The sequence below is a fragment of the Lacerta agilis genome, chromosome 9 (assembly GCF_009819535.1).
Source record: "Lacerta agilis isolate rLacAgi1 chromosome 9, rLacAgi1.pri, whole genome shotgun sequence".
NCBI classification, from domain to species: Eukaryota; Metazoa; Chordata; class Lepidosauria; order Squamata; family Lacertidae; genus Lacerta; species Lacerta agilis.
This window is the reverse complement of record NC_046320.1, coordinates 30,261,201-30,289,168: the sequence shown is the minus strand read 5'-3', so window position 1 is coordinate 30,289,168 and position 27,968 is coordinate 30,261,201. Positions and strand designations below refer to the sequence as shown.

At 41.7% G+C, this 27,968-nt stretch overlaps 2 protein-coding genes across 10 annotated transcripts in view; one reads left to right on the top strand and one right to left on the bottom strand.

The window, feature by feature from the left end:
• NEK1 (NIMA related kinase 1) overlaps positions 1-24,279 on the bottom strand; it is a 41,262-nt gene extending 16,983 nt beyond the window's left edge. The window contains exons 1-22 of one of the 6 annotated variants that reach the window (XM_033161320.1): positions 24,261-24,279; positions 19,810-19,957; positions 19,630-19,726; positions 18,429-18,526; positions 18,173-18,256; positions 17,488-17,555; positions 17,324-17,410; positions 16,175-16,229; positions 15,084-15,284; positions 13,346-13,406; positions 12,418-12,572; positions 10,832-10,891; positions 10,515-10,574; positions 10,346-10,393; positions 10,164-10,238; positions 8,234-8,409; positions 8,023-8,151; positions 6,074-6,176; positions 3,102-3,185; positions 2,583-2,666; positions 1,058-1,135; positions 325-420 (exon numbers count right to left, since the gene is read on the bottom strand). In XM_033161320.1, the coding sequence (XP_033017211.1) occupies positions 325-420; positions 1,058-1,135; positions 2,583-2,666; positions 3,102-3,185; positions 6,074-6,176; positions 8,023-8,151; positions 8,234-8,409; positions 10,164-10,238; positions 10,346-10,393; positions 10,515-10,574; positions 10,832-10,891; positions 12,418-12,572; positions 13,346-13,406; positions 15,084-15,284; positions 16,175-16,229; positions 17,324-17,410; positions 17,488-17,555; positions 18,173-18,256; positions 18,429-18,526; positions 19,630-19,726; positions 19,810-19,926 (2,016 nt within the window). In that variant the 5' untranslated portion in view covers positions 19,927-19,957; positions 24,261-24,279. Of the gene's footprint in view, positions 1-324; positions 421-1,057; positions 1,136-2,582; positions 2,667-3,101; positions 3,186-6,073; positions 6,177-8,012; positions 8,152-8,233; positions 8,410-10,163; positions 10,239-10,345; positions 10,394-10,514; positions 10,575-10,831; positions 10,892-12,417; positions 12,573-13,345; positions 13,407-15,083; positions 15,285-16,174; positions 16,230-17,323; positions 17,411-17,487; positions 17,556-18,172; positions 18,257-18,428; positions 18,527-19,629; positions 19,727-19,809; positions 19,958-22,796; positions 22,815-23,006; positions 23,166-24,260 lie in introns of those variants that run through there. The other 5 variants (XM_033161319.1, XM_033161323.1, XM_033161321.1 and 2 more) reach the window with 5 other exon arrangements.
• Positions 24,280-24,487: 208 nt separating this feature from the next.
• Positions 24,488-27,968, top strand: part of CLCN3 (chloride voltage-gated channel 3) — a 43,639-nt gene continuing 40,158 nt past the window's right edge. For all 4 annotated transcript variants that reach the window (XM_033161329.1, XM_033161328.1, XM_033161326.1 and 1 more), the window contains exon 1: positions 24,488-24,593. The gene's annotated coding sequence lies outside the window, so the exon portion shown is untranslated. The remainder of the gene's footprint in view (positions 24,594-27,968) is intronic.

The window sequence follows — 27,968 nt, the reverse complement described above, 5'->3', positions numbered from 1 at the left end:
AATTTTTTAAAGAGTTCCTAGAACATCCCCAATCACTCCAGAAGTGATGTAGTGCTATTTGTATATTTTTGGTGTTGTGCAACTGGGGAGGCAGAAGCAGTTTGGGGGCTCTTTAAAATGTTTATGTGGGCAATGGTGATGATCCTCTATTCTTATCCACTAATGCTAAAAAATGAATGAAAATTAGTAAGCAAAAGACATCGGGCTGTGCACACTTACTTCAAGACCTCTGGAGATACAAGAAGAAATTAAACAATAATAATCTAAGCTTCTAAGTGGAAATTGCATCAGAAGACAGTAAGAGTCAAAATTCATCTTTCTTACATGTTCTTCCCAAGCTCTCCTCTCCCTTTCGTATGCTTCTTTTCTCTTCCGTTCTAGCTGTTCTTTCAGGACTGCAGCCCGGGCATTTGCTTGTGCCTTGTAATGTGACCAAAAAAGACAGCAACTTTTCAGCAAGGGGCACTCTGCTTTCTAAAGGCCAGTGCATGTACAATATGTTGCACCAGCAATTATTTACGTGGCTCTTCTTGAAATGTACATTAGAAAACCTCATACACACTTTCGCTCAATAATTTCCAGACTTTACAGAAAACACATTTCAGGATCAATGTGATACCTTCATCACTGCTGCAGCTTCGTATAGCGCTACAAGACAGTAGCTGGAGAGGCACAGAAAGATGAGGAGCTACAGCAGAACCAGGCAAGGAATATTGAACATGCTCCTGGAGGTCCTCAATTGCAACTGATGAGGTGCAGCAGGCATGGCAAGGGCCATGTGCACCAATGTGGTCAGCACCAGTGGTCCCTGTACTGTTCCCCATCTCACTTCACTTCCTGGTCCTACACCATAATTGTTCCTGCATTGATCTTCCATGAAAACACTTCTCAAAATGTGATGTAACTTGCCATCCATTGTGGCACTCAGCAAGCTCTTAATGCTAGTATGTGCAGAACAGTGCACAAAACAGCTCTACTGGCTGTTCTGTTTTCACCCACCAGTTGTTTTTTTTTAATCAACGCAGCAAGTTGTCCTCTACCACTCTTTCACCATTACCTTCAGCGCTTCAATTTTCTTACGCCTTAGCTCTGCTTCTTCATCTATTTCATGTACAGGAGAACCACAAGCTTCATTCTGTAAAACAGTTATTCTCAAATTTATATACTTAGCAGACTAATAAAAGAAGAGAACACTACAAGCTATACTAATAATATTTTAAATCTCATAAGTTTCATTAAATTTCATGCACGGAGCTCTTGAGGCTGTATATTATAGTTTCATAGTCTTGGCAGGATTTGGAAGCATGATAATGCATACAATTTGAGAGAATTTCCTAATAAGTTAACCCCAAAGAAATGTGACATAACAGGAACTTTGGGACACTTTCCAAAAATGCTTGCAAATATTCCAGTAAATTAAAATTAGTTATATCAGAGTCTCTGCAACTCCCAGTTCTGAAGTCTAATATAATCATTTATGTTCTATGCCAGGGGTCAGCAAACATTTTCAGCAGGGAGCCGGTCCACTGTCCCTCAGACCTTGTGGGGGGCCGGACTATATTTTTTTTTGGGGGGGGGGCAGAGAAAAAATTCTTATGCCCCACAAGTAACCCAGAGAAGCATTTTAAATAAAAGCACAAATTCTACTCATGTAAAAACACCAGGGAGGCCCCACAAATAAGCCAGAGATGTATTTTAAATAAAAGCACAATTTCTACTCATGTAAAAACACGCTGATTCCTGGACCATTCATGGGCCGGATTTAAAAGGTGATTGGGCCGGATCCGGCCCCCAGGCCTTAGTTTGCCTACCCATGTTCTATCCATTTGCAAGTATGGAGTCTTTTCCCCTTTTTTGGGGGGTGTCTTTTTCCATTTTCATAACTGAAATGAAATGAGAAGCAATATCTTAGGGTGGAATTACAAGATGCCCTCCAATATGGTATTCGTTTAAAAACTTGCCACGAGACAACTATAAACACTGGGCAGCCATATGGACTGAGCGCTGCAGGATCAAAAAGAGCCAATCTTGAGTAGCCTGGCCACATGTTGCATCAACTCTTAGAACTCTGCCTCAAATTTCCAAGCAGTCACATGAGTATTTGTACACTTGGCTCACTGATAAGGGCCATAGCTCAGTAAAGCAAATGCTTTGCATGCAACCATGGCGATCTAAAGCAGGGGTAGGCAATCTAAGGCCCATGGGCCAGATGCGGAACAATCACCTTCTTAATCCAGCCCGTGGACGGTCCAGGAATCAGCGTGTTTATACATGAGTAGAATGTGTCCCTTCATTTAAAATGCATCTCTGGGTTATTTGTGGGGCATAGGAATTCGTTCATTTCCCCCCCAAAACATAGTCCGGCCCACCACATGGTCTGAGGGACAGTGAACCGGCCCACGGCTGAAAAAGGTTGCTGACCCCTGGTCTAAAGCCTTTCCTTGAAGATTGCTACCTCGACATCAGAATCAGTGGAGCTCCACTTGACAACTTCAGAATAAACAATTCAGTTTCATTTAGCAAAGCAGAAAACAAAGGCAAACGGAGCTATAATAAAATGCCTTCATGGTAAGAATCCTTGCCTTTTCTCCACGAAGTTTAGCTTTAATTTGCTGGCGTTCATTGAAGTTTTGAAGTCTAATTTGCCTTAGTCTTGCCAAGTATTCCTGAAGGAACATAAAATTTTAAAAAAAAGTGTCAGAGGAAAGTTGCAGTAATACATAACTTAATGTATGTCAACTTCACAAAGTGGGAAATTAATGGAACAACTCTTTTATGGAAGAGTAGCAATGCTATATTTCTAAGTGATTTCAGTGGACCCATCACTGGTGGACCAGGAGTTGTGGAGGAGAGCTATTAAAAGGCAATGATGGCAAATTCTGTTTTAAGGGAATAGGAATGATTCACGTCTGGTGACTAACTTATGTGACAGGTATGTTAATTCATCTATGGGACATCTCTAGGAGTTGCAAGTTGAAACTAATTAGAATGCCAAGGAGGGGCCCTTTCCTCTGATTATACATGACAACCCATGCAGAAAAAATGAGGCAGGAAAGGGTTCTATATGTGCAATGAAGGCAGAAAACATGCAGGAAGCATACCTCTTCCTCCTTGTTTCTGGCTTTCCTTCCTCTTGAAGAAATGGGCCTGCCTCCATAGATAGCTGTCAGGTTTTGCAGGGTGCCCTGTTCACCATTTAATGTATTAAATTCAAGAATGGTTGGGGCCACCACATTATCTAACCTTATATTTATCAACATCTAATATTTTCCCCTCAATGAATGGCTAAGATAAAGCAAAAATGCACTCTGCGTTATTTAATTACCCAAGCTTCACTTTCCTTGTTCCTTTGTATCTCATATTTTGGACTGTGCCTTTTAAGACTATAACATCTGCTCAGTTTAGAACTTTGGCATGCATTGTTGAAACTTCACTGCCATTGACTCACAATGGATTATTACTGTATAATTAGTAAAGTGTCAACACTTTTGTTTAAATGAAAACAAAGTTTTATTATACATGCTTTTGGTTAAATCCCCCTCAGAAACCTTCCGAAAATCTTCAAGCGATTGTGGTTACATAAATGCATATTGCTGCCAGAGTGGCTTATTATAGGTGATAAAGTACTGAAATTTGTTGCTATTGGTTTAATGTTGTGCACTTGGGTAATTTTGGAAAGGCAATGGTTTGTTTAGTCAGCCAAATTCTTACCAATACCACATAGGGGTAATAATCACAGAGGTGATCTCTTCTTTTGCTTCGTTTCTGCAGAAGGCAGCAAAGATTTGGGTCCTGTGATAGGATAGTTTGATCTGGAGCGAGTAAAGTCTGCCTGATTCCAGAACAAGCTCTGAGCCACACTCCCTGAGTACTAAGACAGAAAGTCAAGTAGTTCATCCACATTGTGGGGAGACTAAGCAAGCAACATTCCCCCCCCCCTCACTGTTTCTAAAGTGTGGGCTTTTCATATCTGTTTCTGCACAGCCGTTCTCCATTCGAATGGGACGCTGTTTTCAAACTGGCTCATAATTGCATGCAGGCAGATACTGTATTAAAAACTGGTACAAAAACCTGTGTTGCATGCACAGATGATATTGGCTGTAGTGCATAAAAGTTTCCAAGCTGTCAGAGTGCTCACATTTCTCTCATGTTAATTTACTGATAGCAGCACCTTAAAACCTCACTAAAATTATCTATTACTTTAGAGGACAAAGAAGAAAAGGGTGTGAACTTGTCCTAATGTAAGTTGTAGGCTTTTTAGATGGAGCTACCCTTTCAAAAACAGGTGGGTGGTTCATTCCAGCCTGCAAAACATGACACAGATTTCACTATCAGAGATTGAAGGAAGGCGAACAGGAAAGGTTGCTCCTCCTATCTGGGAAAATAAAACATTGCTCTATTTTCCTTTGTATGGAAATGGGGTTTTGTGCATGTACAGATCACTGCCACCTCCTAGACAGTGTAACTCATATGCTAATGGTAGTTTTTTCTTAAAGCAATGGGAAACTCTTAAGTGTATGCAAACTATAAAAATGATCATTAAATTCTTCTTTCTACACTAATATTACTCTGTCTAGCCACACCTCTCACTCTTTGACCTGCAGTGATTATCAGGAATGTTCTCATTTTATGGTGTAGACTCATTTTGTCATGAGTAGCATCTGCCAGGAAATGCTCTAAAGCATGAAGACATGTGTCTGTGACATGGAATGGGTGTGGACCACAGAAGCCACCACCATAATATCAACCAAAACAGATCTCAGGCTACCTTTGGATTTATAATGCCTTGGGGAGAAAAGTCAAACTTTTTATAATAATGATTTAAACTTGATTTCCGTATCTGAGTGCCGAACCCTCAAAGTTGGCAACAGATCTGCAGTAAGAAATTAAAGCATTTTTAATTCAGGTTTTGTTGTTGTTTCCCCTATGCCCAAAGTAACATGAATACTTGAGCACAGTGGTTATGCATGGCATGAACCAGAAGGAAAATACAACAATGGCTCAGTTTATGGTAAGGTATTCGCACTGCCGACCTTCCGATCAGCAAGCCCAAGAGGCTCAGTGGTTTCGACCACAGCACCACTCATGTACTGGCTCAGTTTATATATATACAGTTTATATATATATAGTAGGGAAACTATGCTTTCCCTGTGCTTAAGCAATCACAGTAGGTTCTGGTCTTGTGAACTCCCCCATCCTGCTCCCCTTTGCGTGTTAGAAGCTAACTAAGATTTTTGGTCACAATTTTGAACAAACCAGGGCTTCCTGTAATGTCTATACTTTGGGAACGGTGGCTTGTTTGCTTCTGCTCTCTTCTTGCACATGAAAAAGGAAGAGAGGGAAAGGACATGAGCCTGAGGTTCAGCATGGCATACTCATAGCCATGATTTTCCATTAAACCTGAAACAGGTCAATGAATTTTTCACATACAAAGCTTCAAGTTGCACAATAGGTTAAAAGTGGCTTTAAAAGCATGTGCTGCGTAGCTGAACTTTGAACTGAGGTCTAAGATAGTACCTGGGTCACCCCAAAGAGCTGCATACCAATGCCTATATACACTGCAAGGGTTTCTCCTCCTGAGAGCAGCTCTCCACACTACCTGGTAAGCCACCCTTAAATACTGGTGCAACACCAGGAAAAAAACTTTTCAGATACAATCCTAGCCTCATTTTCCTAACTGCAAGTTCTACTGAACTCAATGGGACTTGCTTCTGAGTAGACATGGCATGGTTAGGATTGAAGCCTTAATCAGGACGAGTGAGAAATTTCATTGTTCAAGTTTTTCTGCTAACTTAAAGATACTTCTTTGGATTGCATGATTTGTAAGCTACTGTCTCATACCACCAGCCCGAAAAAAAAAGATTCAATATAGATATAGGAAGCAAGTCAACTACTGGGAAGATGCAGAATACTTTAATCTAATTTTTGTGGATTACTTCTAACACAATCCTAAAGTTTAAGAATTACTAGTGTCCTGCTGCAGAGATTAATAGATTTTACAAGTTCATGTGAAAGTTAACTGTTAAAAAATAGAATTCAAATATTGATACAGTAGGAAAGTAAAATTTCGTACCATATGTCCTTCAGCACGAGCTTTGTTTTGCATGGCTTCTCTCTTCCGTTGCCAGAATTCCTCAACTTGTTTAGCTCTTTCTGCAGCTACCCATCCTTTTTGCCTGAGTAAAACATTTTACGAGTTTGATTTACTTGAAATATACATATATATAACCAAGAAGAGGAACTGGAAACTAGTAGGAAAAATACACTGAATTTAAGATTTCAGCAGACTTCAAATAAATGCAGAGACATCATTCAGCACTTTATTGATCCATGATAAGCACATAATACAACAGATGGCTAGCAAGCGACAGTCAAGTACATTTAGAAATATATTCTGCTAACCACTGTCCAGCATGGGTCAAGTGTAAGTTCTTTCTTGGGCAAGGTCCTAGAGCTGATGGTCATGGATGCTCTTTAGACAGGCTTTCAGCCATCTATCATCCCTGACCATTGGGCCATGCTGGCTGGGGGCAATGGGAGTTGGAAGAAGAAGAGTTTGGATTTGATATCCCGCTTTATCACTACCCGGAGTCTCAAAGCGGCTAACAATCTCCTTTCCCTTCCTCCCCCCACAACAAACACTCTGTGAGGTGAGTGGGGCTGAGAGACTTCAAAGAAGTGTGACTAGCCCAAGGTCACTCAACAGCTGCATGTGGAGGAGTGGTGACGTGAACCCGGTTCACCAGATTACGAGTCTACCACTCTTAACCACTACACCACACTGGAGTCCAACCTCTAGAGGACATCAGGTATTCCAACCCTGGTCCTCAAGGAAAAAACACCCTTCCTGCAATTTTCACTTGTTTGAGAGTTTTTAGATTGCAATGAAAGCACACAAATGCCTACCCCAGCCTTCCCCAACTTGGTGCCCACCGAAGGTTTTAGATTCCCAACTCCCACAAGTCTCAGCTGGCATGGTTGATAGCCATGGATGAGGGGAGTTGCAGTCAAAAATGTCTGGTGAGAACGAGGTTGGGAAGGTTTTTCTACCCTCTTGGAATTGCTTTGGAAGACAAATTAACACAAGAAGCAATCCTGATGTCCTAAAACGAGGTCTACTTTTGTTTAAGGGAGAAATTACAATTATAAAAGACAACAGCGGTATTGCAGCAGAAGTGTACAATAAAATCTTAAATCCATGTTCTTCAAGCCTCATCCTGCCTGTCATACAGGCAAGCAACTCTAGAGGCCATAAAAAGGGGCAACCCATGATGTGTGAAGTACAGTGGTACCTTGGGTTACAGACGCTTCAGCTTACAGACACTTCAGGTTACAGACTCCGCTAACCCAGAAATAGTACCTCGGGTTAAGAACTTTGCTTCAGGATGAGAACAGAAATTGTGCGGTGGTGGCGTGGCGGCAGCGGGAGGCCCCATTAGCTAAAGTGGTAGTACCTCAGGTTAAGAACAATTTCATGGTTAAGAACAGACCTCCAGAACGAATTAAGTTCTTAACCCGAGGTACCATTGTAAATACAAATGTATCCTCTTGGACAACAGCCAGATACAACAATTTTGTTGCTATCCACTGGGTCATTGGTCTTCAACTACTGGGCCTTGCCCTAGCGTGGCTCACCACACAAATATATGGGTAAAACACTAAGAAATGAATCCCCTAATGTTCGGGTTAAAGCTGTGTAATCTGAAAAAAGATGAAGTTTACTGCTCTGGATTATATAATCTAGGAAATATAAAATGAGGATACTTAGGCACTTTTTTTTTTACTTGGACCCTGCTCTGCAATTGTTATATTGCTTGCACATCATGATCTGTTATTATAGTAAATAGGAAAGCATTTTGGTTCCTAAAGAAATTAGTAATAACAACTCTGATCTAGATTGGTGGGCAGATGATTATGGTGTATCTATGACTGTCATTCACACACTAGTGTTAGTTATTAAACTAAACAGACAGTGACAGAAACCTACACACACAGGACAGATCCACACATCATCAGTCCAACCTGTTTGCATTGGCTTGTCTAGACACCTCCTCCAATCTTTTCATTCTTTTCCTAATTGCATCAGCATCAGGTGAATGATGATGAACTGCAGGCCCATTAGGAACTCCTGCATGAATTCCAGGTGGTCCTCTGTAGATAAATATGCATAGCAATTTTCATTACTTTCATCCAGAATGACATGTTCTTTCCTTTTTAACGACGGCAAACATACCTTTCAATAGGTTCTGGAACATGTTTCTCTCTCAATTCAGCATCTCTTCCCTCTGTTACTTTAATATTTTCCTTTTGTTGCTGCATCTGATCAAAAATAGCATGATAGTGTTCATATTGTCCTCGACCAGGCACAGGTAAAGGCACAATAGCTCCTCCACCTCCAAAAAACGGAGCCTAGGAATTTAAGAATAAGCTCTCATGTTATGATCCCAATGAGAACTGGCAGCACCTGCTCTCCTTAAGGTATTAAGTCAGATTTAGATACTGTAATTAAGAACCTCTAAACATAAAAGTGACTTCTGTATTACAGTATCCAGCTAGTTGGCGATATAAAGTGGCTTTCAGTAATTTCTGACAATTATCTGATTACTATCAGCAACGGACACCCACACACACTCGTGTATTTATTCCTATCCACCTTGTGGCTTCCTTTAAGAAATAGACATGTTACGTATTATTTGATGAAGAGTGCCATCTACAGCACTGTTAAATGTCTCTCTTTTGACCAGAGTATAGGATCTACACATGCATTCATCTCACAGCATGTTCTGATCAACATTGTACATTCGTAGGATTGCATCTTCTGCAATGGTTATAGAAACCCACACAAATAAATTCACTGTAACATGAAAAAAATGTACAGTCTTCATCCTTGCAGAGTTTTGGATTGGACCTAGTTGAGAACTACAACTTAACAAAGGCTAAAAAACAAACACCAGCAAAGGTGGGGTTTTTTTTTGGGGGGGGGGGTTCATTGTATATTATGCTATTTTGCACCCAACACAAAACATGGCCCTCCAGAATGCCCTATCCAGCCCTCAGGATTCTCCTCAGCCCCCCCCCCCAGCTTTGCACTATGCCCCAAGAACGTTTGTCTTGAGAGCCTTTGAAGCATTTGTGGCTGCAGTGTGTTCTTGGACTGTGATAATGTTTCTTGCCTGCTTAGATGGGAGGGAGGTCTGTGTGTGTACAGTGGTACCTCTGGTTACGTACTTAATTTGTTCCGGAGGTCTGTTCTTAACCTGAAACTGCTCTTAACGTGAAGCACCACTTTAGCTAATGGGACCTCCCGCTGCCGCTGCGCTGCCAGAGCACGATTTCTGTTCTTATCCTGAAGCAAAGTTCTTAACCTGAAGCATTATTTCTGGGTTAGCGGAGTATGTAACCTGAAGCATATGTAACCAGAGGTACCACTGTATATATGACTTTCATGTGGCTAGAATGGAACCAACTGTACAAAGGTAACAACATTGGGTCTATTGTTCAAGAAGGCGGTTTCTGCACATGCTGTAGAGGGAATCGAGGGGCAAATGGGACTTGTCACCCTGGCAAAGTAGCTCATCTAGGAGAAGGAAAACTCTGACCCTAAACCTCTGCTGTCTTGTGGGATATCTTTGGGAGAAGAAAAGGCTAAGGAGTGAAACCTACACAAATCCGGAGCAGAGTCCCCAGGATTGTTGGATGGTGGCTTTTACGCCTCCTTCTGGCAACTCCAAGCTGGCGCTAAACGTATTGCTTTGCTTTCCTTTGGACCGCATCAGCGAGGCTGAGAGGAGGACCTCATCATCTGGGCAGCCCAGAACCTCCACAAACACTGCCCGGGCTTCTGCCCCGGGGAGATCACTTGGGTGTTGCTAACACAGCAGTTGCACTTTGCCCCCAGAGGTGCACTCCATTGTCTCTTGAGACAGACGGATGCCAACAACACCTGTTGCTCTGCCATTTTTGCCTCTGGTCCTGCTGACCACTGGCATGCAGCCCATGGAAGATTTCCCACAGAGGAACGCTGCATCAGTCTGAAAAACATTCCCCACTTCTGGACTAAAGGGTGCTGGTAAGAGCTTGACAAGCACCAACAGATTATTTATAAGGTAAGAAATAAGGAAGAACAGGTGTGTCCGCATATACATTTAACAGCAGCTACCAACCTTGATTTCACCACTTCCACCTGCACTGAGCACATTCCTCCATCCTTGCTCCCTGGCTCTGTTTATTCTTTCCATCTGGAAAAGAGGACGTGTGCGTGTGAGAAAACGGGACTCCAAAAACTGATGAATGCTCTGAAGGTGAAACTTTTAGAATTAGAAGTGAAAAGTCAAAAGCATTTTACCCTTTCCTTCTCAAGTCTTCTCATCTGCTCAGCCTTGAGGAAACTGATCTGTAGGATGTTTTGAAATGGTAACATATTACACCAACCGACTGCTATGGTAACATATGAGACATATTCCTGCATTCCATTATTAAAAACAGAACAAAAATAGTGACTCTCTTTAATTTACCTGTTCACGCTGTCTTTTGTCCTTCTCAAACATGTCGTGTCTTTTCTTTTTAGCAGCTTCCTGGAAAATAAATACAGATTCAAACCCTGAGCCATTATTCCCTAAGAATTAGGTCAGGATGGTTAGGACTTCATAGTAAGAGTCATATTCTAGAGGTTTTAATATCTATATATATGTACACACAGAGAGAGATAGAGATATATATAAGTAAGGTTAGAGGATATCTAGTGGAAGGAAATAAGGAGGAAAGGTTTGAAGGTTTTGTTTTGTGTTTAAAAGTATTTTGCTTAGTTTCCTTTGTTTCCATGTCTTTATACCTCAAACATTTTCCTCCTTTCTTCTACTGCTTTCCCTTTCTTCACTGGAGGTGGAGGGGCCTAAATAAAGAGTGAAACTACAAATTAGAAGGAATGCATGTACCATGTGCTGCAGAAGGTAACTGAGCATGGAGAATCAATAACGCAGGAATAAACTAAGTTAACTTTGCAAACTTGCTATTAATCTTACAGTTTCGGCCTCTCCATGTGCACTGAGAAATAAAAACCACACTTTGGTCAGTGGATCTTATTGTCGGGAAACTACACTTAGGACTTGATTTGATTTCAGTACTATTGACTCTCTAGTAAATGCATCAAGTACTGAAGCCTTAATGTATTCTCAGCAGTACAGACAAAAGTGAACACCATTTTTCATCCATTCATTTATCTGATTGCCCAACAGTGTGCCAAAGACAGCAATACTGACACAAGTATTTTGCTGTTTTCAGAGTTATTTTGTTAACAGAAAACAAAACATAAATAAAGTGCATCTCTATCCCTCCTCCCTTGCCACATCATACCAACTTACACATGGGAGACTGCATGCTATTTTTAATGCCAAGTAAAAGCCAGTTGGTCTCACATCATGCGTCTATGGTGGACCATTTCAAAGTTGCTAAAAGTTATCACTGTTTTAGCACAGAAAAATGAGGACATATTTTACAGAATTCCCAACTAGAGTGACACTAAAAAAATCATTATTTTTTTGGTATGCTTAAAGATTACTTGATGCAGTCGACAGAGTGGATTCCTGGTGGTGGAAAATGGCAGGAAACCCTAAAATGCGGCTTTTGGGAAGGCTGGGCTTGAGCAGCCTAGCATCCATTGGATCCCAAGCCAATCTTGCTGCATCTCATATTGTAAATAATAAAGAAAAAGACGAAGTCAACAGTAGATGACACAAATTGAAAAAGTGAAATAAAACAAATCTGGTCAAATAAAAAGCAAATGAGATCCTAAATATTTAAGACGGTGCATGTACCAACAGGGTCAGTATAACATCATAACTTACTCATGAAGACCCACTAGGCTGTGCCACTTTATACTTTGAAGTACCAAATCAACACTTTGATTCCACTGAGTTTTTGAAGCTTGCTTGTTGTTATTATAGAATTTTAGGTTTTCTTTTCAGGAATGTTTATTGGCAGAGTTTACTTGCTGTTATTTTATTATATGGTCTTTGTACACTGTTTACACTGGGTGGAACCAAAACACACAACAACACCTCCCAGCTGTGTTATGGGCCTTAATGCAGATATAATTGCATGCAGCGATATGTGAGCAAGTCCAAAACTATTCACAGTCAATCTATACGGGAATGTGGGTGGAAAGGCAGCAGATGCCACATTGGATGCCTTGCACCTGAATGTGCATCACAGTGCAATTGCAAAGACTAGTTACATACTGTGTTTCCACTCCCGCAAGGGAATCTATCAGTTGCTGAAACTATGCCCGTGACAAGTTGACACAAACAAAATCCAGTTAACGTTTAAAAAATGCAAACACCAAAGTCCCAACATATAACATACAATTTCTCCACCCCCCTCATCAAAAATATATACTCATTGCTGAATATTTTCTCTCACCTGTCGGCATTTAATTGAAGGCTTCTCATAGGGCTTTTTAGCTGCATCCTCAGACTTCTTAAGCATTAAAGGCACTCCATATTTAGCAGCAGGTTTTGTGATTTTTTGAGCTGGTGCAGCAGAGGCCAAGTTTTGTCCTTGAGCTGGTCTCTTTGCTATTCAAGAGAGAACACACACACAAAAAGAACTCCTTTACACAACACTGGGTTTCTTTAGGAATGTGTCCTAAGACTGAGGAAGATTCAAAAATAATTCTCTTCCTATCTAGTTAGGCATGCTGATATTATTCGGCTTAGGTACAACACACTCCACATAAGACTGAACTGGTTGAATGCTTATTTGAAAAGAGGAAGACACAACTGTTATTCCTTACTTACTTATGACAAAGATTGTCATAAGTCACAACTGTTATTCCTTACTTACTTATGACAAAGATTGGTAACCTTTTGTATTCTTTCTTTCAAATCTACCTGTTCCCCACCTGGCCATGTGCCAAAAGCAATCTTCACCTATATACCTGGCAAAAGGAATAGCTTATTATCTCAAATCAAAATGCTCTGGCTACAAGCTACCTATTTGGAACCGATTCTGAAGCAACATTGCATTGTTTCAAACTAATTACTTGTAATATAAGTTAACAATAAGCAAGTTTTATAACTTGAGAAATTTCCCTTTAATACTGTACTGCCATCATGCACAAAAGCTGATATGTGAAAACGCATTTCAAAACCAAGTTTCTAGATGAAGATTCCTTTCCTTATGCATAGGCTATCTTGGATGAATAAAAATGAATTCTAAACTAGGGGCTCTAAACGTCATGAATGTTTTGCATTTGCTACTGTCACCCGATACTCTGTTTAGAGATCAGGTCAATGATGCATTGGAATCTACTAAAATGCACCTAAGAGGATTTTTTTTCATATATTACCTGGTCCAGCATGAGGTCCAAACTTCTGAAATACTTTATGGCTAAATTCTTCTGCGATAAGCTAAAAGAATAATTTTACATTAGAGAGTAACACAGAGTCTAACAGTTACTGAATGGCGAATAAATTGAATAAATGTTTCCATAAACATTTGTTACAAAAATAGAAGAGTATTTTCGCTCCATAAGACGCACTTAGTTTGTAGAGGAGGAAAACAAGAAAAAAATATTCTGAAGCAAGAGGAGCAGCAGCTGCTTACATGCTGTGCACGACAGCCGCCCACAGCGTGTAAGCGGCTGCTGCTTTCTTTCCATGCAGTGAGCAGGGAGAAGGGATGCATGGCAGCCCCATGTGCCCCTCCTCCCTGCTCGCTGTACAGCAAGAAAAGCGGCTGCTGCTTTCTTTCCATACAGCGTGCAGGGAAAAGCACGCTGTTGGTGGTGGTGGTGGGGGGGAGGAACGGGCAGCCCCGAAAGCAGCCCTTTTGGGCTGCTCGTGCCTCCTCCACTCTGCCGGAAGCCATGGCTCCAGCAGCAGAGGCATCCCTCGGCTTGCGACACAGTGGCAGCCAAGGGATCCCGCTGCCGTCCAGTGCCTTCACTCCATAGACGCAAAGACTTTCCGCCTTCCTTTTTAGAAGGGAAAAACTGCGTCTTATGGAACAAAAAATATGGTATATATAGAGATAGCTGTACCCTAACTTGGATGTTCATACCTTTTTAAAAAGCTGTTTACTAGTTATGAACCTGAACTCAAACTCATGGGAAGTTCTTAAGAAGAAATGTATAAAGCTCATTCACCTTGTCCCAGAGACAAAGTGCACATACAGTGTTCAGTAATTACATGTTGGATACAGATTGCAATCTTTATAACATTTCATCACATAAATGGCCATGAACACACAACCAGCATGCAACATTTCAATGAGCCAAGAAAGGTCATGCTGTCACAAGGTGCATGTCTGAACCCTCCATGGAAACTCTCCATGTGCCTTGAGGAGGGGACCCCGTTAAGCTTTGACTTAAGATATTTTATGCTTTTAAAAATGTACCTAATTAGAGAGGTATTTAAGTATTAGCAAAAAATATTGTTCAAGTATGCTTTCGCACGCTCTATTCAAGTTACTTACACATATGACTATGACTCTAACCTCAAAGTCTTATCTAAAATTTCGAGGCTCTCTTTTATGTCAGGGCTGGGGAACATTCTCTCATGGGCAACCTTCCAGAGGTGGATGTGGCAAAAGGGTGTGACCAGGCACACACGACTCTTCAGGTAAGCAAGGGATAATATCACTGTTAATGGATACATTCCAGCCAGGTAAAAAATCACTAGACACAGAACTGGACCCATGAGGGGTGTGACTGCAGTGGGAAGATGGCCTGGGCGAAGTCCCAAGGGCATGATAGAGAGGTGTGAATTTGACCCCGGGGTCTGAGGTTCCCCACCCCTGTATATGTGAACTACTTTGTTTATGTATAAGTATCTTAAATAATTAAAGTGTGAATTTAAAATGGTGTGTTAATTAAAATATATATACTGCTGTACACTGGCATTTTAGTGTTCTTATTCTATAGAAGAATAATCATAAAAACACAGTAGTAACTAATTTGCTAAGATACAAAGATATATTGCACATAACTGAAAGATTTATTAATTAACAGAAGCAGCACATTTATGATGAGCTTCTTAAACTTACTGCACAGAAGACCATTTGTAACAATAGGTCCAAGTACATACCTGGGGTGTTAGAAATTTTTCAATACGCTTAGCTATAAAAATTTTCTCCAATATGGAGTTGACTGACGGCCTATCCCTAGGATTTCGTTTAAATAACTGTGAAATCAGACTCCGGAGGTCATGAGAATAATGCACAGAAACAGGAGGAAATGATCCAGAAATTATCTTGAGTACCAGATTTTTCATATTTCCAGCTTCAAACTGCAGAGATAAGTGCAATATGTATGTATTAGACAGTAGTAATGCGACAGCAAAACAGCAAAAAAAAAAAAGACAACTGAATTTCTTAATGCTACAAAAATCAAAATTACTTTTTATATGCATTTTCGGTGCTCTAGAAAATATTCTCAATTTGCTTTTAGTCTTGCATTTTATCCTTAAAGATTTTCCATATTGTTTTCCCACTACCCTCTTATCTTACAAGCCAAAATTGCAACCAGTACTCTTTTCTAAAAAAATGTTTAGGGGTACTCTCATTTTCCTACTCATATTGAAATACTGCCCCTCAATGAGGCCAAACTTAGATTCACAAAATGTTTAGGGGTATGTGTACCCCTGCGTCCCCCCAGAAAAAAATGACTGGCCAAAACGCATTGGGTTCAATGGTGGGTGTGACTGCCAAATCAAATTTTCCCAGAACCCCACCCTCTTTCCATTTATTCTTTTTTTTAAAAAAAAATGCCACACGTGTAAAGCTGAATGCATACAAGTTAAATGTGTGCAAGTTGCGGGCTTACTGTAATTGCTCTAAGGCTGCAGTTTGGGGGTAGAATCTTTTGGGGAAGTGAAATTCCCTCCCTTTTAAAAATCCCATCAACAATGTGGTACATTATCCAAGCCAGCTAACGGCTGTATTTGGGGCCCTGACTTGTGTCACATGCTGTTACTTTAAATCTTATCATGGGTATGCAATTATCTATTACTGTAGTTCAATTCTCTCCTACCACCCCCTCCACGTAACTACAAAAAGTATACGATCAGCAGAACACAAGTGATTTTGATGTCAAAATACCTAAACTAAAAAATACTGCATTTTCTGGGCATTGGAAAAGAGAGTTTCGTTTATGAAGTATTTAGAAATGTAGACTTACTGCATGTTTCAGTGTGCACATTTCATAGAGAACACAACCAAGAGCCCATATGTCACTGAAGAAACAAGACACAGAACATTAGTTTGCACAGACCCCTAGATGATCAATAGTCTAGCTTGTCCTTGAAACTTGGGTTGGCTTGTATTACTTTTGGTCACCTTATTAAGTTCAGCTATGCCTATATGTGTACATTTCAGCTGGGGCAAATTCTGCCATCCAAATGGTTATCCAAGCTTCTATGGTCGTGTAAATTGCAATGGCTGAAATTCTGTTCACTTGTGCAACATGCACCATCTAAGCAACAATGTGGACCTTATCAGCCTGCTTATAGCTTTTTGTTCTACTGGTTCTAGATAAGATGATTTTCTCAGCCATCATTTGCCCTTTTCTCTGGGCCAGGTGCAAAGTTAAGGTAGGTTATTCATGGAAGTGTAATTGGGTACACACTTCCATAAATGAGCAAACTGTCATTTATGACCAAACAATACCAAATTGTCGTATTATAATATTTTTTGTTAAATGGAAGACATTTAGATTTCCCACATCTGGTTCACATCTTGGACTGGCCTTGGGCTCAAAGCATATCAGTCTGGCCTAGGATAGCTATTACTCTTAACAGTCAGAAGGAAGCAATAATGGGTAAGGGATATTTTTGGCCCAGCAGGCCAATCCTTTATCTCTCCCTAACTCCATGAGTTAATTCTGACAGTGGGGTGGGATCACCCACTTATTAGTAATCTATCAGTAACCTGATGTCATCAGAGGTGGGTGACCCTGCCCACCTGTCAAGTGTTGACCAGTGGGAATGGGAGTCTGCTTTGCCAATGTTCTCTGCAAGGAATGTATTGGCAAATCAGCACCCAGCAGGACTGAACCCTCTGCTCACCAGCTAGTGGAGAGTGCAATACTGCTGGCTGCAGCAATCTGCTTCACCAGCGCATTCCCTACATGGAATAGATACTCTGCATTGCTCTCAGTTACGCAAGTGCCCCAGAATGATAACCAATGCTGAGGCTGGATAAAAGTGGGTTGGCTTCTGTATTTTCACACAGCAGTATGATGAAGTCAGTTGGATAAATTGCATTGCAGTAAAACACCATGGCATCTACATACAACTGAAAATAAGTTAAGCCTACAGCTAAATACTACCTTTTATTGTTGTAAGGCTTATTCTCACAGATTTCTGGCGACAAGTAATACGGCGTTCCTATGCAAGTTCGAGCAAGTTCCACTGTACTAAAAATAAAAATATAATGAATTAGACTATGTTTTGTAGTACTGTGTGAATTGCGCAAAACGTATTTCAGTATTACCTATTAAGAACTCGAGCTATTCCAAAGTCCCCCAACTGTATTGTTCCATCTTTGGTTAAAAATATATTCTGGAGTAGAAACAAGAAAAATACAGTATACTAACAGAAAGTTAAATTCAGTAGAGAAGAAAGTAACTTATACCGAATTTGCCAATCATTACAAGAAACCACTATTAGCTGAATGCATATTAACATTTCTTAGTCAGCTGTTATTAACAACAAATCTGTTTGCTTAAAGCTCATGAACATAATTGTAATATGTAAAGCTAATCCCATGAACTCTAAACCAAGATATAAGCTTATACTGTAAATATGGGAAGGTGTGCATTCCATCTTGATTTGTCTAAACTAACCATATTTAGAATAAATGAATCTCAGGTTCAGACATAACAGGAAACTCAAGGTTTATTAAAAAACCCATTGCAAAAACTACATTATTCTCCTCTTGTACACAAAGTGGAGGAGAGGAAGGGGCTGCCTTTTTGGTGCTCATATAATGTTGAACCATACTTTTAGCATTATATCTGAAGTACAGGTAAGCCTTGGTCTGTAAGTGCACAATCCCTTGTTCTTTCTGGAAAGTCCTGACATAGGTTTGTTCTCTCATCAGTGTTTCGGAGAAAGTAGGCTAAAGCCTAACCATTAAAATATTGACATTCAATTAAAAAAAGTTTCAATGAACTTACCTGTGACTTTATGTCTCGATGCAAAATTTTTCTGTCATGCACATGTTTCAGTGCTAAGCAGATCTGTACAAACCAATCCATGATCTAAAAGAAGTTAGAATTGACATTGCATTTCAGAGGCAAAGCAAAAGTCAGAATCGCAACCACATACATTTTGGTTGGCACCAATGCCAGCCATTATTGTGGACATAGTGGATGTCTATCAGAGCTAGAACATCTGCAGTTATCAAGCAATATAAATCTCAAATCCTCTTACCTGGTCTTCTGAAAATAAGACACCTTTCTGTGTATTAATTTTTTTAAACAGGTCTCCTCCTTCACAATAGTCCATCACTATGTAAAGACAGCCACCTTCTGTAAAATAAACACACATACGCACACGAGTTAATTTACACTTCCCATTGTATCACACTGGCCAGTCCCTTATTTTGTTTAGCTTCCATTACTATGCATTTTCCAACTCATACAGGAGACATGAAAAATGGTAGACTTGCTGCACAATCCAACCATATTTATTAGGATGTCCTACTGATCAATTTGACTGACTTTTAAGTTGAGATGTCATATCATGCTATTTCTGGTCCAGGCCAATTTCATATGTGTTTATTTATATAAGTCCATTCCATCCATCGTTCCTTCCAAACACTGAGATTCAGCACTGAGGGCCTTCTGGCATTTCCCACACTGTGAGAAGTGAAGCTACAGGGAACCAGGCAGAGGGCCTTCTCAGTAGTGGCGCCCATCCTGTGGAATGCCCTCCCCTCAGATATCAAGGATATGAAGTTATATCAAGGATGTAACCTTTAGAAGACATCTTAAGGCAGCCATATATAGGAAAGCTTTTTAAGGTTTAATGTTTTGCTATGGTTTTTATATATGCTGTAAGCTGCCCAGAGGAGCTGGGGCAACCCAATCAAATGGGTGGGGTACAAATAAAATAGCATCATCGTCATCGCCACACTTAAACATTAGTCTGATTAAAAAAGAAAAGAAAATTAATGCAAAATTTTGTATTTAGACATGTATCTTATCTGAAATGCATTTCTAAACATAAAGGTAAAGGTAAAGGTACCCCTGACTGTTAGGTCATTTCTAAACATACTTCACTATAAAATGAGTATTTTTTTTTAAAAAAAGCACATATATTTTGGTTTATTTTTTTTGAGCTGAGAACAGTATAGAAAGGTTCAGAGAAGTGTGATATCCAAAAGATAATTGTGTTCTGATTTGCATATTAGTCTGGGAGATGGAAATTAGGTCAGTTTGCTTAGTAATGTGGGCCTAATGAAATTCTTCTCCATCCCTTCTTTTAAGTAAGCACACACAGAACTGCAGTATGCAACAATAAATACTAAACAGAAAACTGGACATTTAAAGGCAACAAACAAACCCCAATTCAGGCACTTCAGTCCAGTTCAGCTTTTTATTTTAGATGCCAAATTATTTTTAATCCTAACCTTCAAATGATTCTCTGTATAGCACAATATTTGGATGTTTCATGTTTGCCAATACTGCAACTTCTCTCCTTGATTCTTCTCTCTCTTTATTCGACATCTTTAAAAGAAAAGCATTGTTTGTGAAAACATAAATATATGGAATGATGAATAATGAAAGGAAATCAAACTCAAGAGACTCACCTTGGATATATTGATCTCCTTAATAACATACTGTTTGCCATTTTCCTTTGCTTTAACCAGAATTGCTTTCCCAAAAGATCCTTCACCAATCTTTTGCACCTTAATATATTTGTCCATGGTACTTTTCTAAGGCATCCTTATGTATGGGCTAGGGAGAAAAAGTGAACTTTTTAACGGAATAACCAAGTTGCTCTTTTTGTATCTGCCAGATCAATTTATGCATCACAAGCCAGTTTCCAAATCACTTGTCTTTTTAGATGCCATCAATGTTTCAACATTCCCTTTCATTACAAGGTCTCTAAGCCCGTGAATGCAATTATTTCTGCTTCAAATACACCGTACAGTAGTTTGCATCCACTGTCTCTATCCCATGGCTATTACTATGGAAAATGCTTTTCAAAGGAACACAGAAATATTTATATCTTACCTGATTAAAAAGCTGTGACAAACTATATACCAAGATGCAAGTAACCCTCAAAGCACAAATTAGAAAAGGAGAACTGCTGTATTTATGAAAGGTAAAGAGCTATGTTATATAGTCAGATCTATGTTATATAGTCTGACACAATGCACTCTTACCTGAAAGTAGGTTCCACTGGGTTAAAGTGAAGCTTATTCCCAAATCAGGATTAAATACTTATTTGGGAATGAGACCCACTGAATTCCATGGGACCACTTCCAAGTAAACTTATTTAAGACTGCAGCCTTAAAATGATAACCCGAATTGATTTGCTAGTTTGGTAGCAGAGCTTAAGCTAACCACTTGGATGCATTTTCAAACTTTGTTGCTGCCCTTGAAGATAACCATCATCAGGATATAGATAAGGGGTATGTGACCCTGTTGATTCTTGTGGAACTCTCATAAGCTTTCATCAATTTTATCTTTCTGTAGTGCTTTGCTAGGATGGAAGTTGGAATGCTTCTGCAACTATCTGACTAGTCAAGTACCAGAAGATGGTATGGGAAGAGTTCTGCTCTACAATAGGGGAATTATTCTTTGGGAATCCACAAGGTTCAAGCTGCTAATGCTATTTTAAACACATATAAGAAATTGCTGACTATAGCCACCACATGACTTTGGGGATGGGGTCAGTGTGATTAATATAAAGTCGGCATGACATATTGAGTGATAAAAGTCTTGGCTGCTGTTCTACCTGTATATGCCTTGATAACCTCTACATTAGACTGATGTGATATATTATACATGGGGCATACCTTACCCTTAAACAGGTGGGTAGCTGTGTTGGTCTGCCATAGTCAAAACAAAATAAAAAATAAAAAAATTCATTCCAGTAGCACCTTAGAGACCAACTAAGTTTGTTCTTGGTATGAGCTTTCATGCACGCACACAAAAGCTCATACCAAGAACAAACTTAGTTGGTATCTAAGGTGCTACTGGAAGGATTTTTTTTTTGTTCTTACCCTTTAAGACTGCTAGGAAATTACTGTTTACAACATGGCTGCTAAGTCACTGGCTACTATGGCCATAGGGGGCATTTTTATTTCAAGTGTGAAAGACCAGCACTGCTTACTAATTAGTTTCGAGGTACAATGTGTTTTGACCCTTTATAATCCCTACAAAGTTTGGCAGTCAATTCCATTCACCTGGGATGAGGAACTCATGATCTGCAGTGGTAGAGCACACACTTTGCAGTAACATGTCTCACATTCAATTACTGGTGTCCCCAAGGAGGGATGGTAAAGACTGCTGCCTTAAACCCTGGAAAGCCTCTGCCAGTCAGTGTTGACAAAACAGATCTAGATGGCACAACAGTCCAACTTGATATAATGCAGCTTCCTATGTTCTAGATGCTTTTTGACTCCAACTCCCAGGTTCAATCCCCAGCATCTCCAGGTAGGGCTGGGAAAGATGCAACCTGAACTGGAGAGCAGCTGTCAATCAGCACAATGTTCAGCTAGATGGACCAATGATCTGACTTGATATAAGGCAGCTTCCTATGTCCTTCTGTTCAACACAATGCATTCCCCAGACAAGGTGCATAGAATAGAATAGAATAGAATTTTATTTACGGCCATAGGCCCATACAAATAAAAAACACATAGAAAACAGTTTGTGCAAGTGGGAACAACAGCTGCTAAAACCCCACAGTAACAATAAAATACAATAAAATAGAATGGCAAACTAAGCCTTAGCTAGCTTGTAGTGCTCCTTGGCGTCGCTTTTGGGTAAGGACAGCGACCAGGAACCTTGCCACTTTCAGGGTCGTATGAGCGTCCTTATCCTGCAAGATTTGGGCAAGGTGGAATTCTGGTGGGGTGCCCTCTAGTTTCTGTATGATTGATCCCAGCAAATTTGCCCGTGGCATGTTGAACAAGGTAGGTGCATAGAATTGCAGCCCAAGGCTACAATGATTGATAAGATTAGCATAGCACATACACCACTTTTGCTGTTTTAGTAATATTTTGATCTACCACTCTGTAAAACCAGTTTTGCTGAAATTGAGAAAATATGGAGTTTGGGCCTTTCAAAGGTATAAAAATTGGTTAACTTCTACAAGCTCGTCTACGCTGTAATGAATTAGAACCAATTTTGATTCACTTCTCTGAAACCCCTGTAAAAAGTGGCTCGCATCTATTAAGTTTTCTAAATACATGACAATACCCAGTAACAAAACCATTCTCTATAAGGATGCTAACGGGTGCGAAGGGAGAAGCTCCTCTCACTGCCCCTGGATGGAGTGGAGTGAGTTAACAACAACAACAAAAATCGCCTGCGTTAACTGACTTTCAGGCCGTGGGAGTTACTTCGGGGTAATTACCCCGCATTTAAAAACTGGAGCCCGCTCCATGAACCTCTGCGCCGCAGCGTCCCAGGAGGGAAGGAAGGGGCTCACCTTCCTACACCCAGGGGCCTTCGAGGAGGGAGCCTCCCCACTGCGGCCCCCCGACACACCCATCGCTGCAGCAACAGCGTCGGCGACGACAAACAAACAGGGCAGAGCAAGGCACGAAGCGAGGCAACTTACTCAGCAGGCGCCTCAAGCACGGGAAGCAGGGAGGAGAACCAGCCAGGCACCGCTGCTGCTGCTGTTGCAAAGCGAGCTGGGAAAGGAACATTTGCGCCCCTCCCTCAGCCAGCAAAGCGCCAGGGGGCCCCCTTCCTCAGGCTTCTTCCCTCCCGACCCTCACACTCTCCGGCCCCGCCACCTCATTGCCGAACCCCGAGCCCACCTCACCCTTTTTCCAGCAGCTCCAACCGAACCCGAGCTCCGCTCCCACCCCTTTCGCGTTGCTATAGGACGGCGACATCAAACCCCCGCCCTGCCATTGGGCGAAGCCGGGGCCCTGAAGGTTCGGATGCACCACAGAGGGAGCGCCGTCAGCGCCTGCTTACAGCTTCACCCTGGTAACGCGGGAGAGAGAGAAGGTCACGTGACCCTAGTACCAAGCCGAGCTGCTGATGGGGAAGGAGGGTGAGCTGCGGGAGGCCCGTCAATGCATGCGGCTACTCCTGCCTATTATTGCGTACAATTAATGTTTTCCCGGCCTGCTTAATGTCCGAGCACCCGTAGAGAAAGAGAGGGAGGATGGTGGAACACAGTACACGGAACCTGCATAAGCATTTTCCACTTATCTATCTATGCTAGTATGTGGCCGAATCTTCCTTCATTGTCTCCCACCTGCATTGCCACCTCGTTTATGTTTGGGTAACTGCATTAAACACATATTCTAGTACAGTTTTTTTTAATAAAAAAAGAAATTGTTGCCTGAACACATGCTTATTTTGAAGATTATCTCTTATTCAATCCGCCTTCCCCTTTCATATGGCATTGCTAAAGTCATTGCTTGAGAGGCCTGAAGTACCTCCCCGTTATGATGGGGATAATAATCTACAACCAAAGTGTGTGCTGCCAAAATGTCCTATTGCTACAAATGTCCACATAACTCTTGTTAAGATTTACTTTTCAGGAACCGTGCAGTAAGGCTTCAATCTTACATATTATATACAGTCACCTGGCATTAAGGCTCATTGTGAACTTAATAGGGCCTACTTCTGAGTAGACAAGAGCAGCACTGTTGTATTAGTGGGTAATCTGAACTGCACCTTAAAGCGGGCAAGGAGTATTCTATATTTTCCCTATTTTAGATGCATACCGGTAGTATATATACATTTAAAATAAAGAAACATGTATGATTACCGTTCGTACCACACAGAATTAAAAAGTCCCAAACCCTTACAAGCACCACAAATCACGCGACGCGGCTGTTAAGACTGAAAACTCAAAATGCCGCGGGGAACACCAGCTTTGCTAACTGCAAGGCTCAGTCCTGTCACTTGGCAAAACTTGAGGCTGACTTAAGGCGGCTGAAAGTCCCGTTCAGCCGAGCTCTACCTAAACTCAGAGCTCTATTCCTGTGGACATTGCGAAAACCAGCGAGCAGCGCTAACAACCTCGTACACAGCGCGCACGCGCGGAGCCCGAGCCCACCTGCCTTTAACACCGCCCAGTTAAAGCGCTCGCGTCCCCGGCACGGGGAGTCTGGCGGTCCTGCGGCTGCGCCTGCGCGGCCGCGGAGTCACTTATTCCCCCCGCCCCACTTTCGCCGGCGAAGGGCGGAGTTCCGCTGAGCCGAGCGCCGATTTCTGGACGCTGATTGGCTGGCTGAGGCGTGACCTCGAGGCGTGGGCTGCGCGTGAAGCCCCGCCCCCCGCCGCCCCGCGTTAGTTGGGCGGGAGGCGGCCGAGTCTCTCCGTCCAGCCCGACGGAGGGAGGATGCGTGAGCCTTTCTGCTGGGATCACCAGGCGGCGCCACACGGCCAGGTAGGGCGGGATGCGGCTGAGGCGAGGGAGCCGAGGCGGCGCCTGAGTGGCCGGGGGAGCGGGGCGGGCGATGCGGGACGCGGTTCTCGCCTCACGCGCTCCCTCCGCTGCGGGAAGGTGGTTGTGGCGTGAGGCGAGGCGGAGGGGCGCCCGCTAGGACGCGAGAGGGTGAGGCGTCTGCGCTGAGGGGGCGAGCCCTTGGATTATACCCCTCGCCTCTGGCCGGGAAAAGGAAGCGTCATGCCGCATCCTGCAGTTTCCATCGGCCCGAGGGTATCCATGGGGCGAGGAGAATGGCCAGGCCGCCCTCCTTGCGTTCGCGCCTCCCGTTTCTATTGATGGAAGCTGCCTCTTGCCAAAGGGAAGGCTCCCCCTCAAGTTGGCCCAATGGTGCTGCCCTCCAGCTGCATGGCCCCCTAGTAGGGTTTCCTTCTGAGCAAAGAAGTCCAGTGCCCTTCTGAAATCACCAAAGTTGCACAGGCAACTGTAAGCTAAGTTGGTTCTGCGATGGGTTTGTATACATGCCTACTCGGAAGTGCTGTAGTGTTCTTTACTCCCAAGCAAATCTGTGGCCTTGATGTTTGGCAGCTTGTATTGCAACATTAATACAGTATGTGGCAATTACCAGTATGCGTTGATTTGTACTCCTCAGCAATGGCTGTCATTAACTTGTTGGCGGGTAGAAAAATACACTTACAGAGGCCTGAAGTTCTCACAAGTCTCATCCTAAGTCTCACAAAGGCAGCTGGATTCCCCCCCCCCCACCTGCTGCCATTTAAATGTTTTGGACTAGTAACTCTGGTCAGGGCAGATGACTGTTGTAGTCTATAACATCTAGTCAACACCAGGTTGGGGGAAAGTCTGCTCTAAGAAGTTTCACTCACTATCTTAATGAGCCTTTGCTTACCTAAACATATTTTTATTGGAAGCTAAGCTTCATGTATCCCAAATGGACTTGCAACACAAGTTGCCAAATAACAAATTCTTCTCTGTAGAAAACTTATTGTCCTTCCTTGCTGAGTTTTGGAATAAATGAAGTTTCTGCCTGTACAAAAGCTCTGTGTGATACAAGAACGTCTCCTACTCTGCAGAGGAGAGATGGGGCACCCCTTTATTTGTTGTACTATATCAGGGGTGGCCAACTTCCAAGAGACAGCAATCTACTGTCTAGTTAAAAACTGGCAATACCCCCTTTTGGGGGGTTCAGGTCAAAGTTGATGAGCTTTTTTTAGGGAGACCCACTTTTGGGGGGCTTCAGGTTGAAGTTGTTGAGCTTTTTTAGGGAGGGTAAAGCCATGTTTTTTAGGGGTCCAGGGCAAAATTTTTGAGCTTTTTTGGGGGGAGCCAAACTTGTTGAGCTTCTTGGGGGGGCAGTGATCTACCACAGATATCCAGTGATCTACCTGTTGGATGTGCCTGCACTATATCAAGAGCCTTTCACAAGTTTCCCTTTCTGTGACCACCACAAACATTTTGTCCTTACTGTACTTTTAAATCTACCCATCGCCTTGTCCCACCAACCCTATACAGTGGTGCCTCGCTAGACGAAAATAATTCGTTCTGCGAGTGCTGTCGTATAGCGAATTTTTCGTCTTGCGAAGCACCAACGAGAGAATAGCGGTTTGACGAAAAAAAGAAAAAAAAAATCGGAAATTTTTTCGTCTTGCGAGGCAAGCCCATTGAAAAATTCGTCTTGCGAGACAGCCTTCCGCTAGCGAATGCCTTTCGTCTAGCGAGTTTTTCGTCTAGCGAGGCATTCGTCTAGCGGGGTACCACTGTATTTCAGATGTTTTTCCTCATTATAATCTGTTTATCTCCACTCTTCCAGTTCTACCAGTTTGGAAACTGAAGGCACCACTCTGGATTTATTGACTGCCCTTGTTGCTGCTTGCAGGCCTCCTATCACCAATGGATCCAGAGTGATACCTCAGATAATACAGTGGAGCACTTTGAAGGCAGTCCTCTTAAGTGCCTAGGTCCCAAACCGCTTAAGGCTTCAATCCGTTGAAGTGGCCCCAGAAATAACTGGGAACCAATGTAGATCAAACAAAATGTGTGAAATATGGTCTGATTGCCATGTTCCAGTCAGAATTCTGGCAGCAGCATTTTGGTTGTAGTAGCAGTTTCTGTTTCAAACTTAAAGCATATTACAGTCGTCTAAACTGAATGTCATTAATACTAATTTGGTTTGGAGCAAGGTGCCACCAATATATGAATGACATCCAACTTTATTTTTCTATGACATCTGAGTTGGGTGTGGCTGAACAGGTCCTAACCTGGTGCTTGAACACGGTGGTGGGCTGGATTAGAGCTAATTAGTTGAAACTGAATCTTGACAAGACTTGTGGTTCCCCAGGTCTGGGAGCTAGGCAAGGTGAATGTTTTGGATGGGAGTTCCATTATTGTGTTCCTTCGCAGGTCGTGCAAGCAACTATTCTGAATAAAGCTTTTATAGTGTAGGGCAGGGAGCACTGGGGATGAATTTATGGACCCAAGCAGGAAAGTTTGGGAACCAGTGCTCCAACCCATACATCTTAGGAAAAAGCATGCAGTAGATTTTAAATATTTTTCTAAATAATGATGACAGAGATGACAGCCGCTTTAATGAAAGTGTTGGAGTATTGTAATTTGATTTTTTTCCATATTCCCCTGTATCTTCAGGATCTCTAGAGGGCAGTTCCTATAAGTGGATCAACTGTAAGGAGGGAACCAGGGTGGAATAAAGGCATTTAGATAGTCTTGAACCTCTTTTGTCTTCCACAAGCCATTCTCTTCTTCCTTCCACTGCCCCCAGTGGGGCCCTCATTTAATTTTAGCTGGGATAAAAATGATTGCACATTGCTTTGCTGTTCAAGAGAATATCTGCTAAAATAAAATAGGTGGGTAGAGAAATGGCCATAGAGAGAGGATTCCCTCCTTTCCTCCTGCCGTGAATCCTCCCAGCTATCCTGCATCAATGGTACATTCCCGTAGTTCCGCTGTTAGCCGTGCCAAAGATACAAAAAAATTTCATAATGGTTCCATAGTTCTTAAAAGTCATATGACTTCAGAGCACGAGTTGTGATTCTATATAAGAAGACTGAAAGTTTAATTTCAAGACCAAAGAATAGTGAATGAAGGCACCATAAAATACAGGCATTGGATTTGGTATATTTTTAGCCAAAAAAAAAAAAAAAAGGTTTTACAGGTAAAACAACCATTTCTGTGGTATATAATACCTAAAGTTTTCTTGATTTCATAAAGAAGTCTGAAGTATTACCTAAATTGTTAACGATATGGCTGTAGAAGTTAAAATACTTACCGTACTATCCTGCCTTAGTCTTGCACATTATTTAGAAGTGGATCTTTGGCTTAAGTAGAACTTAACTCCTATAT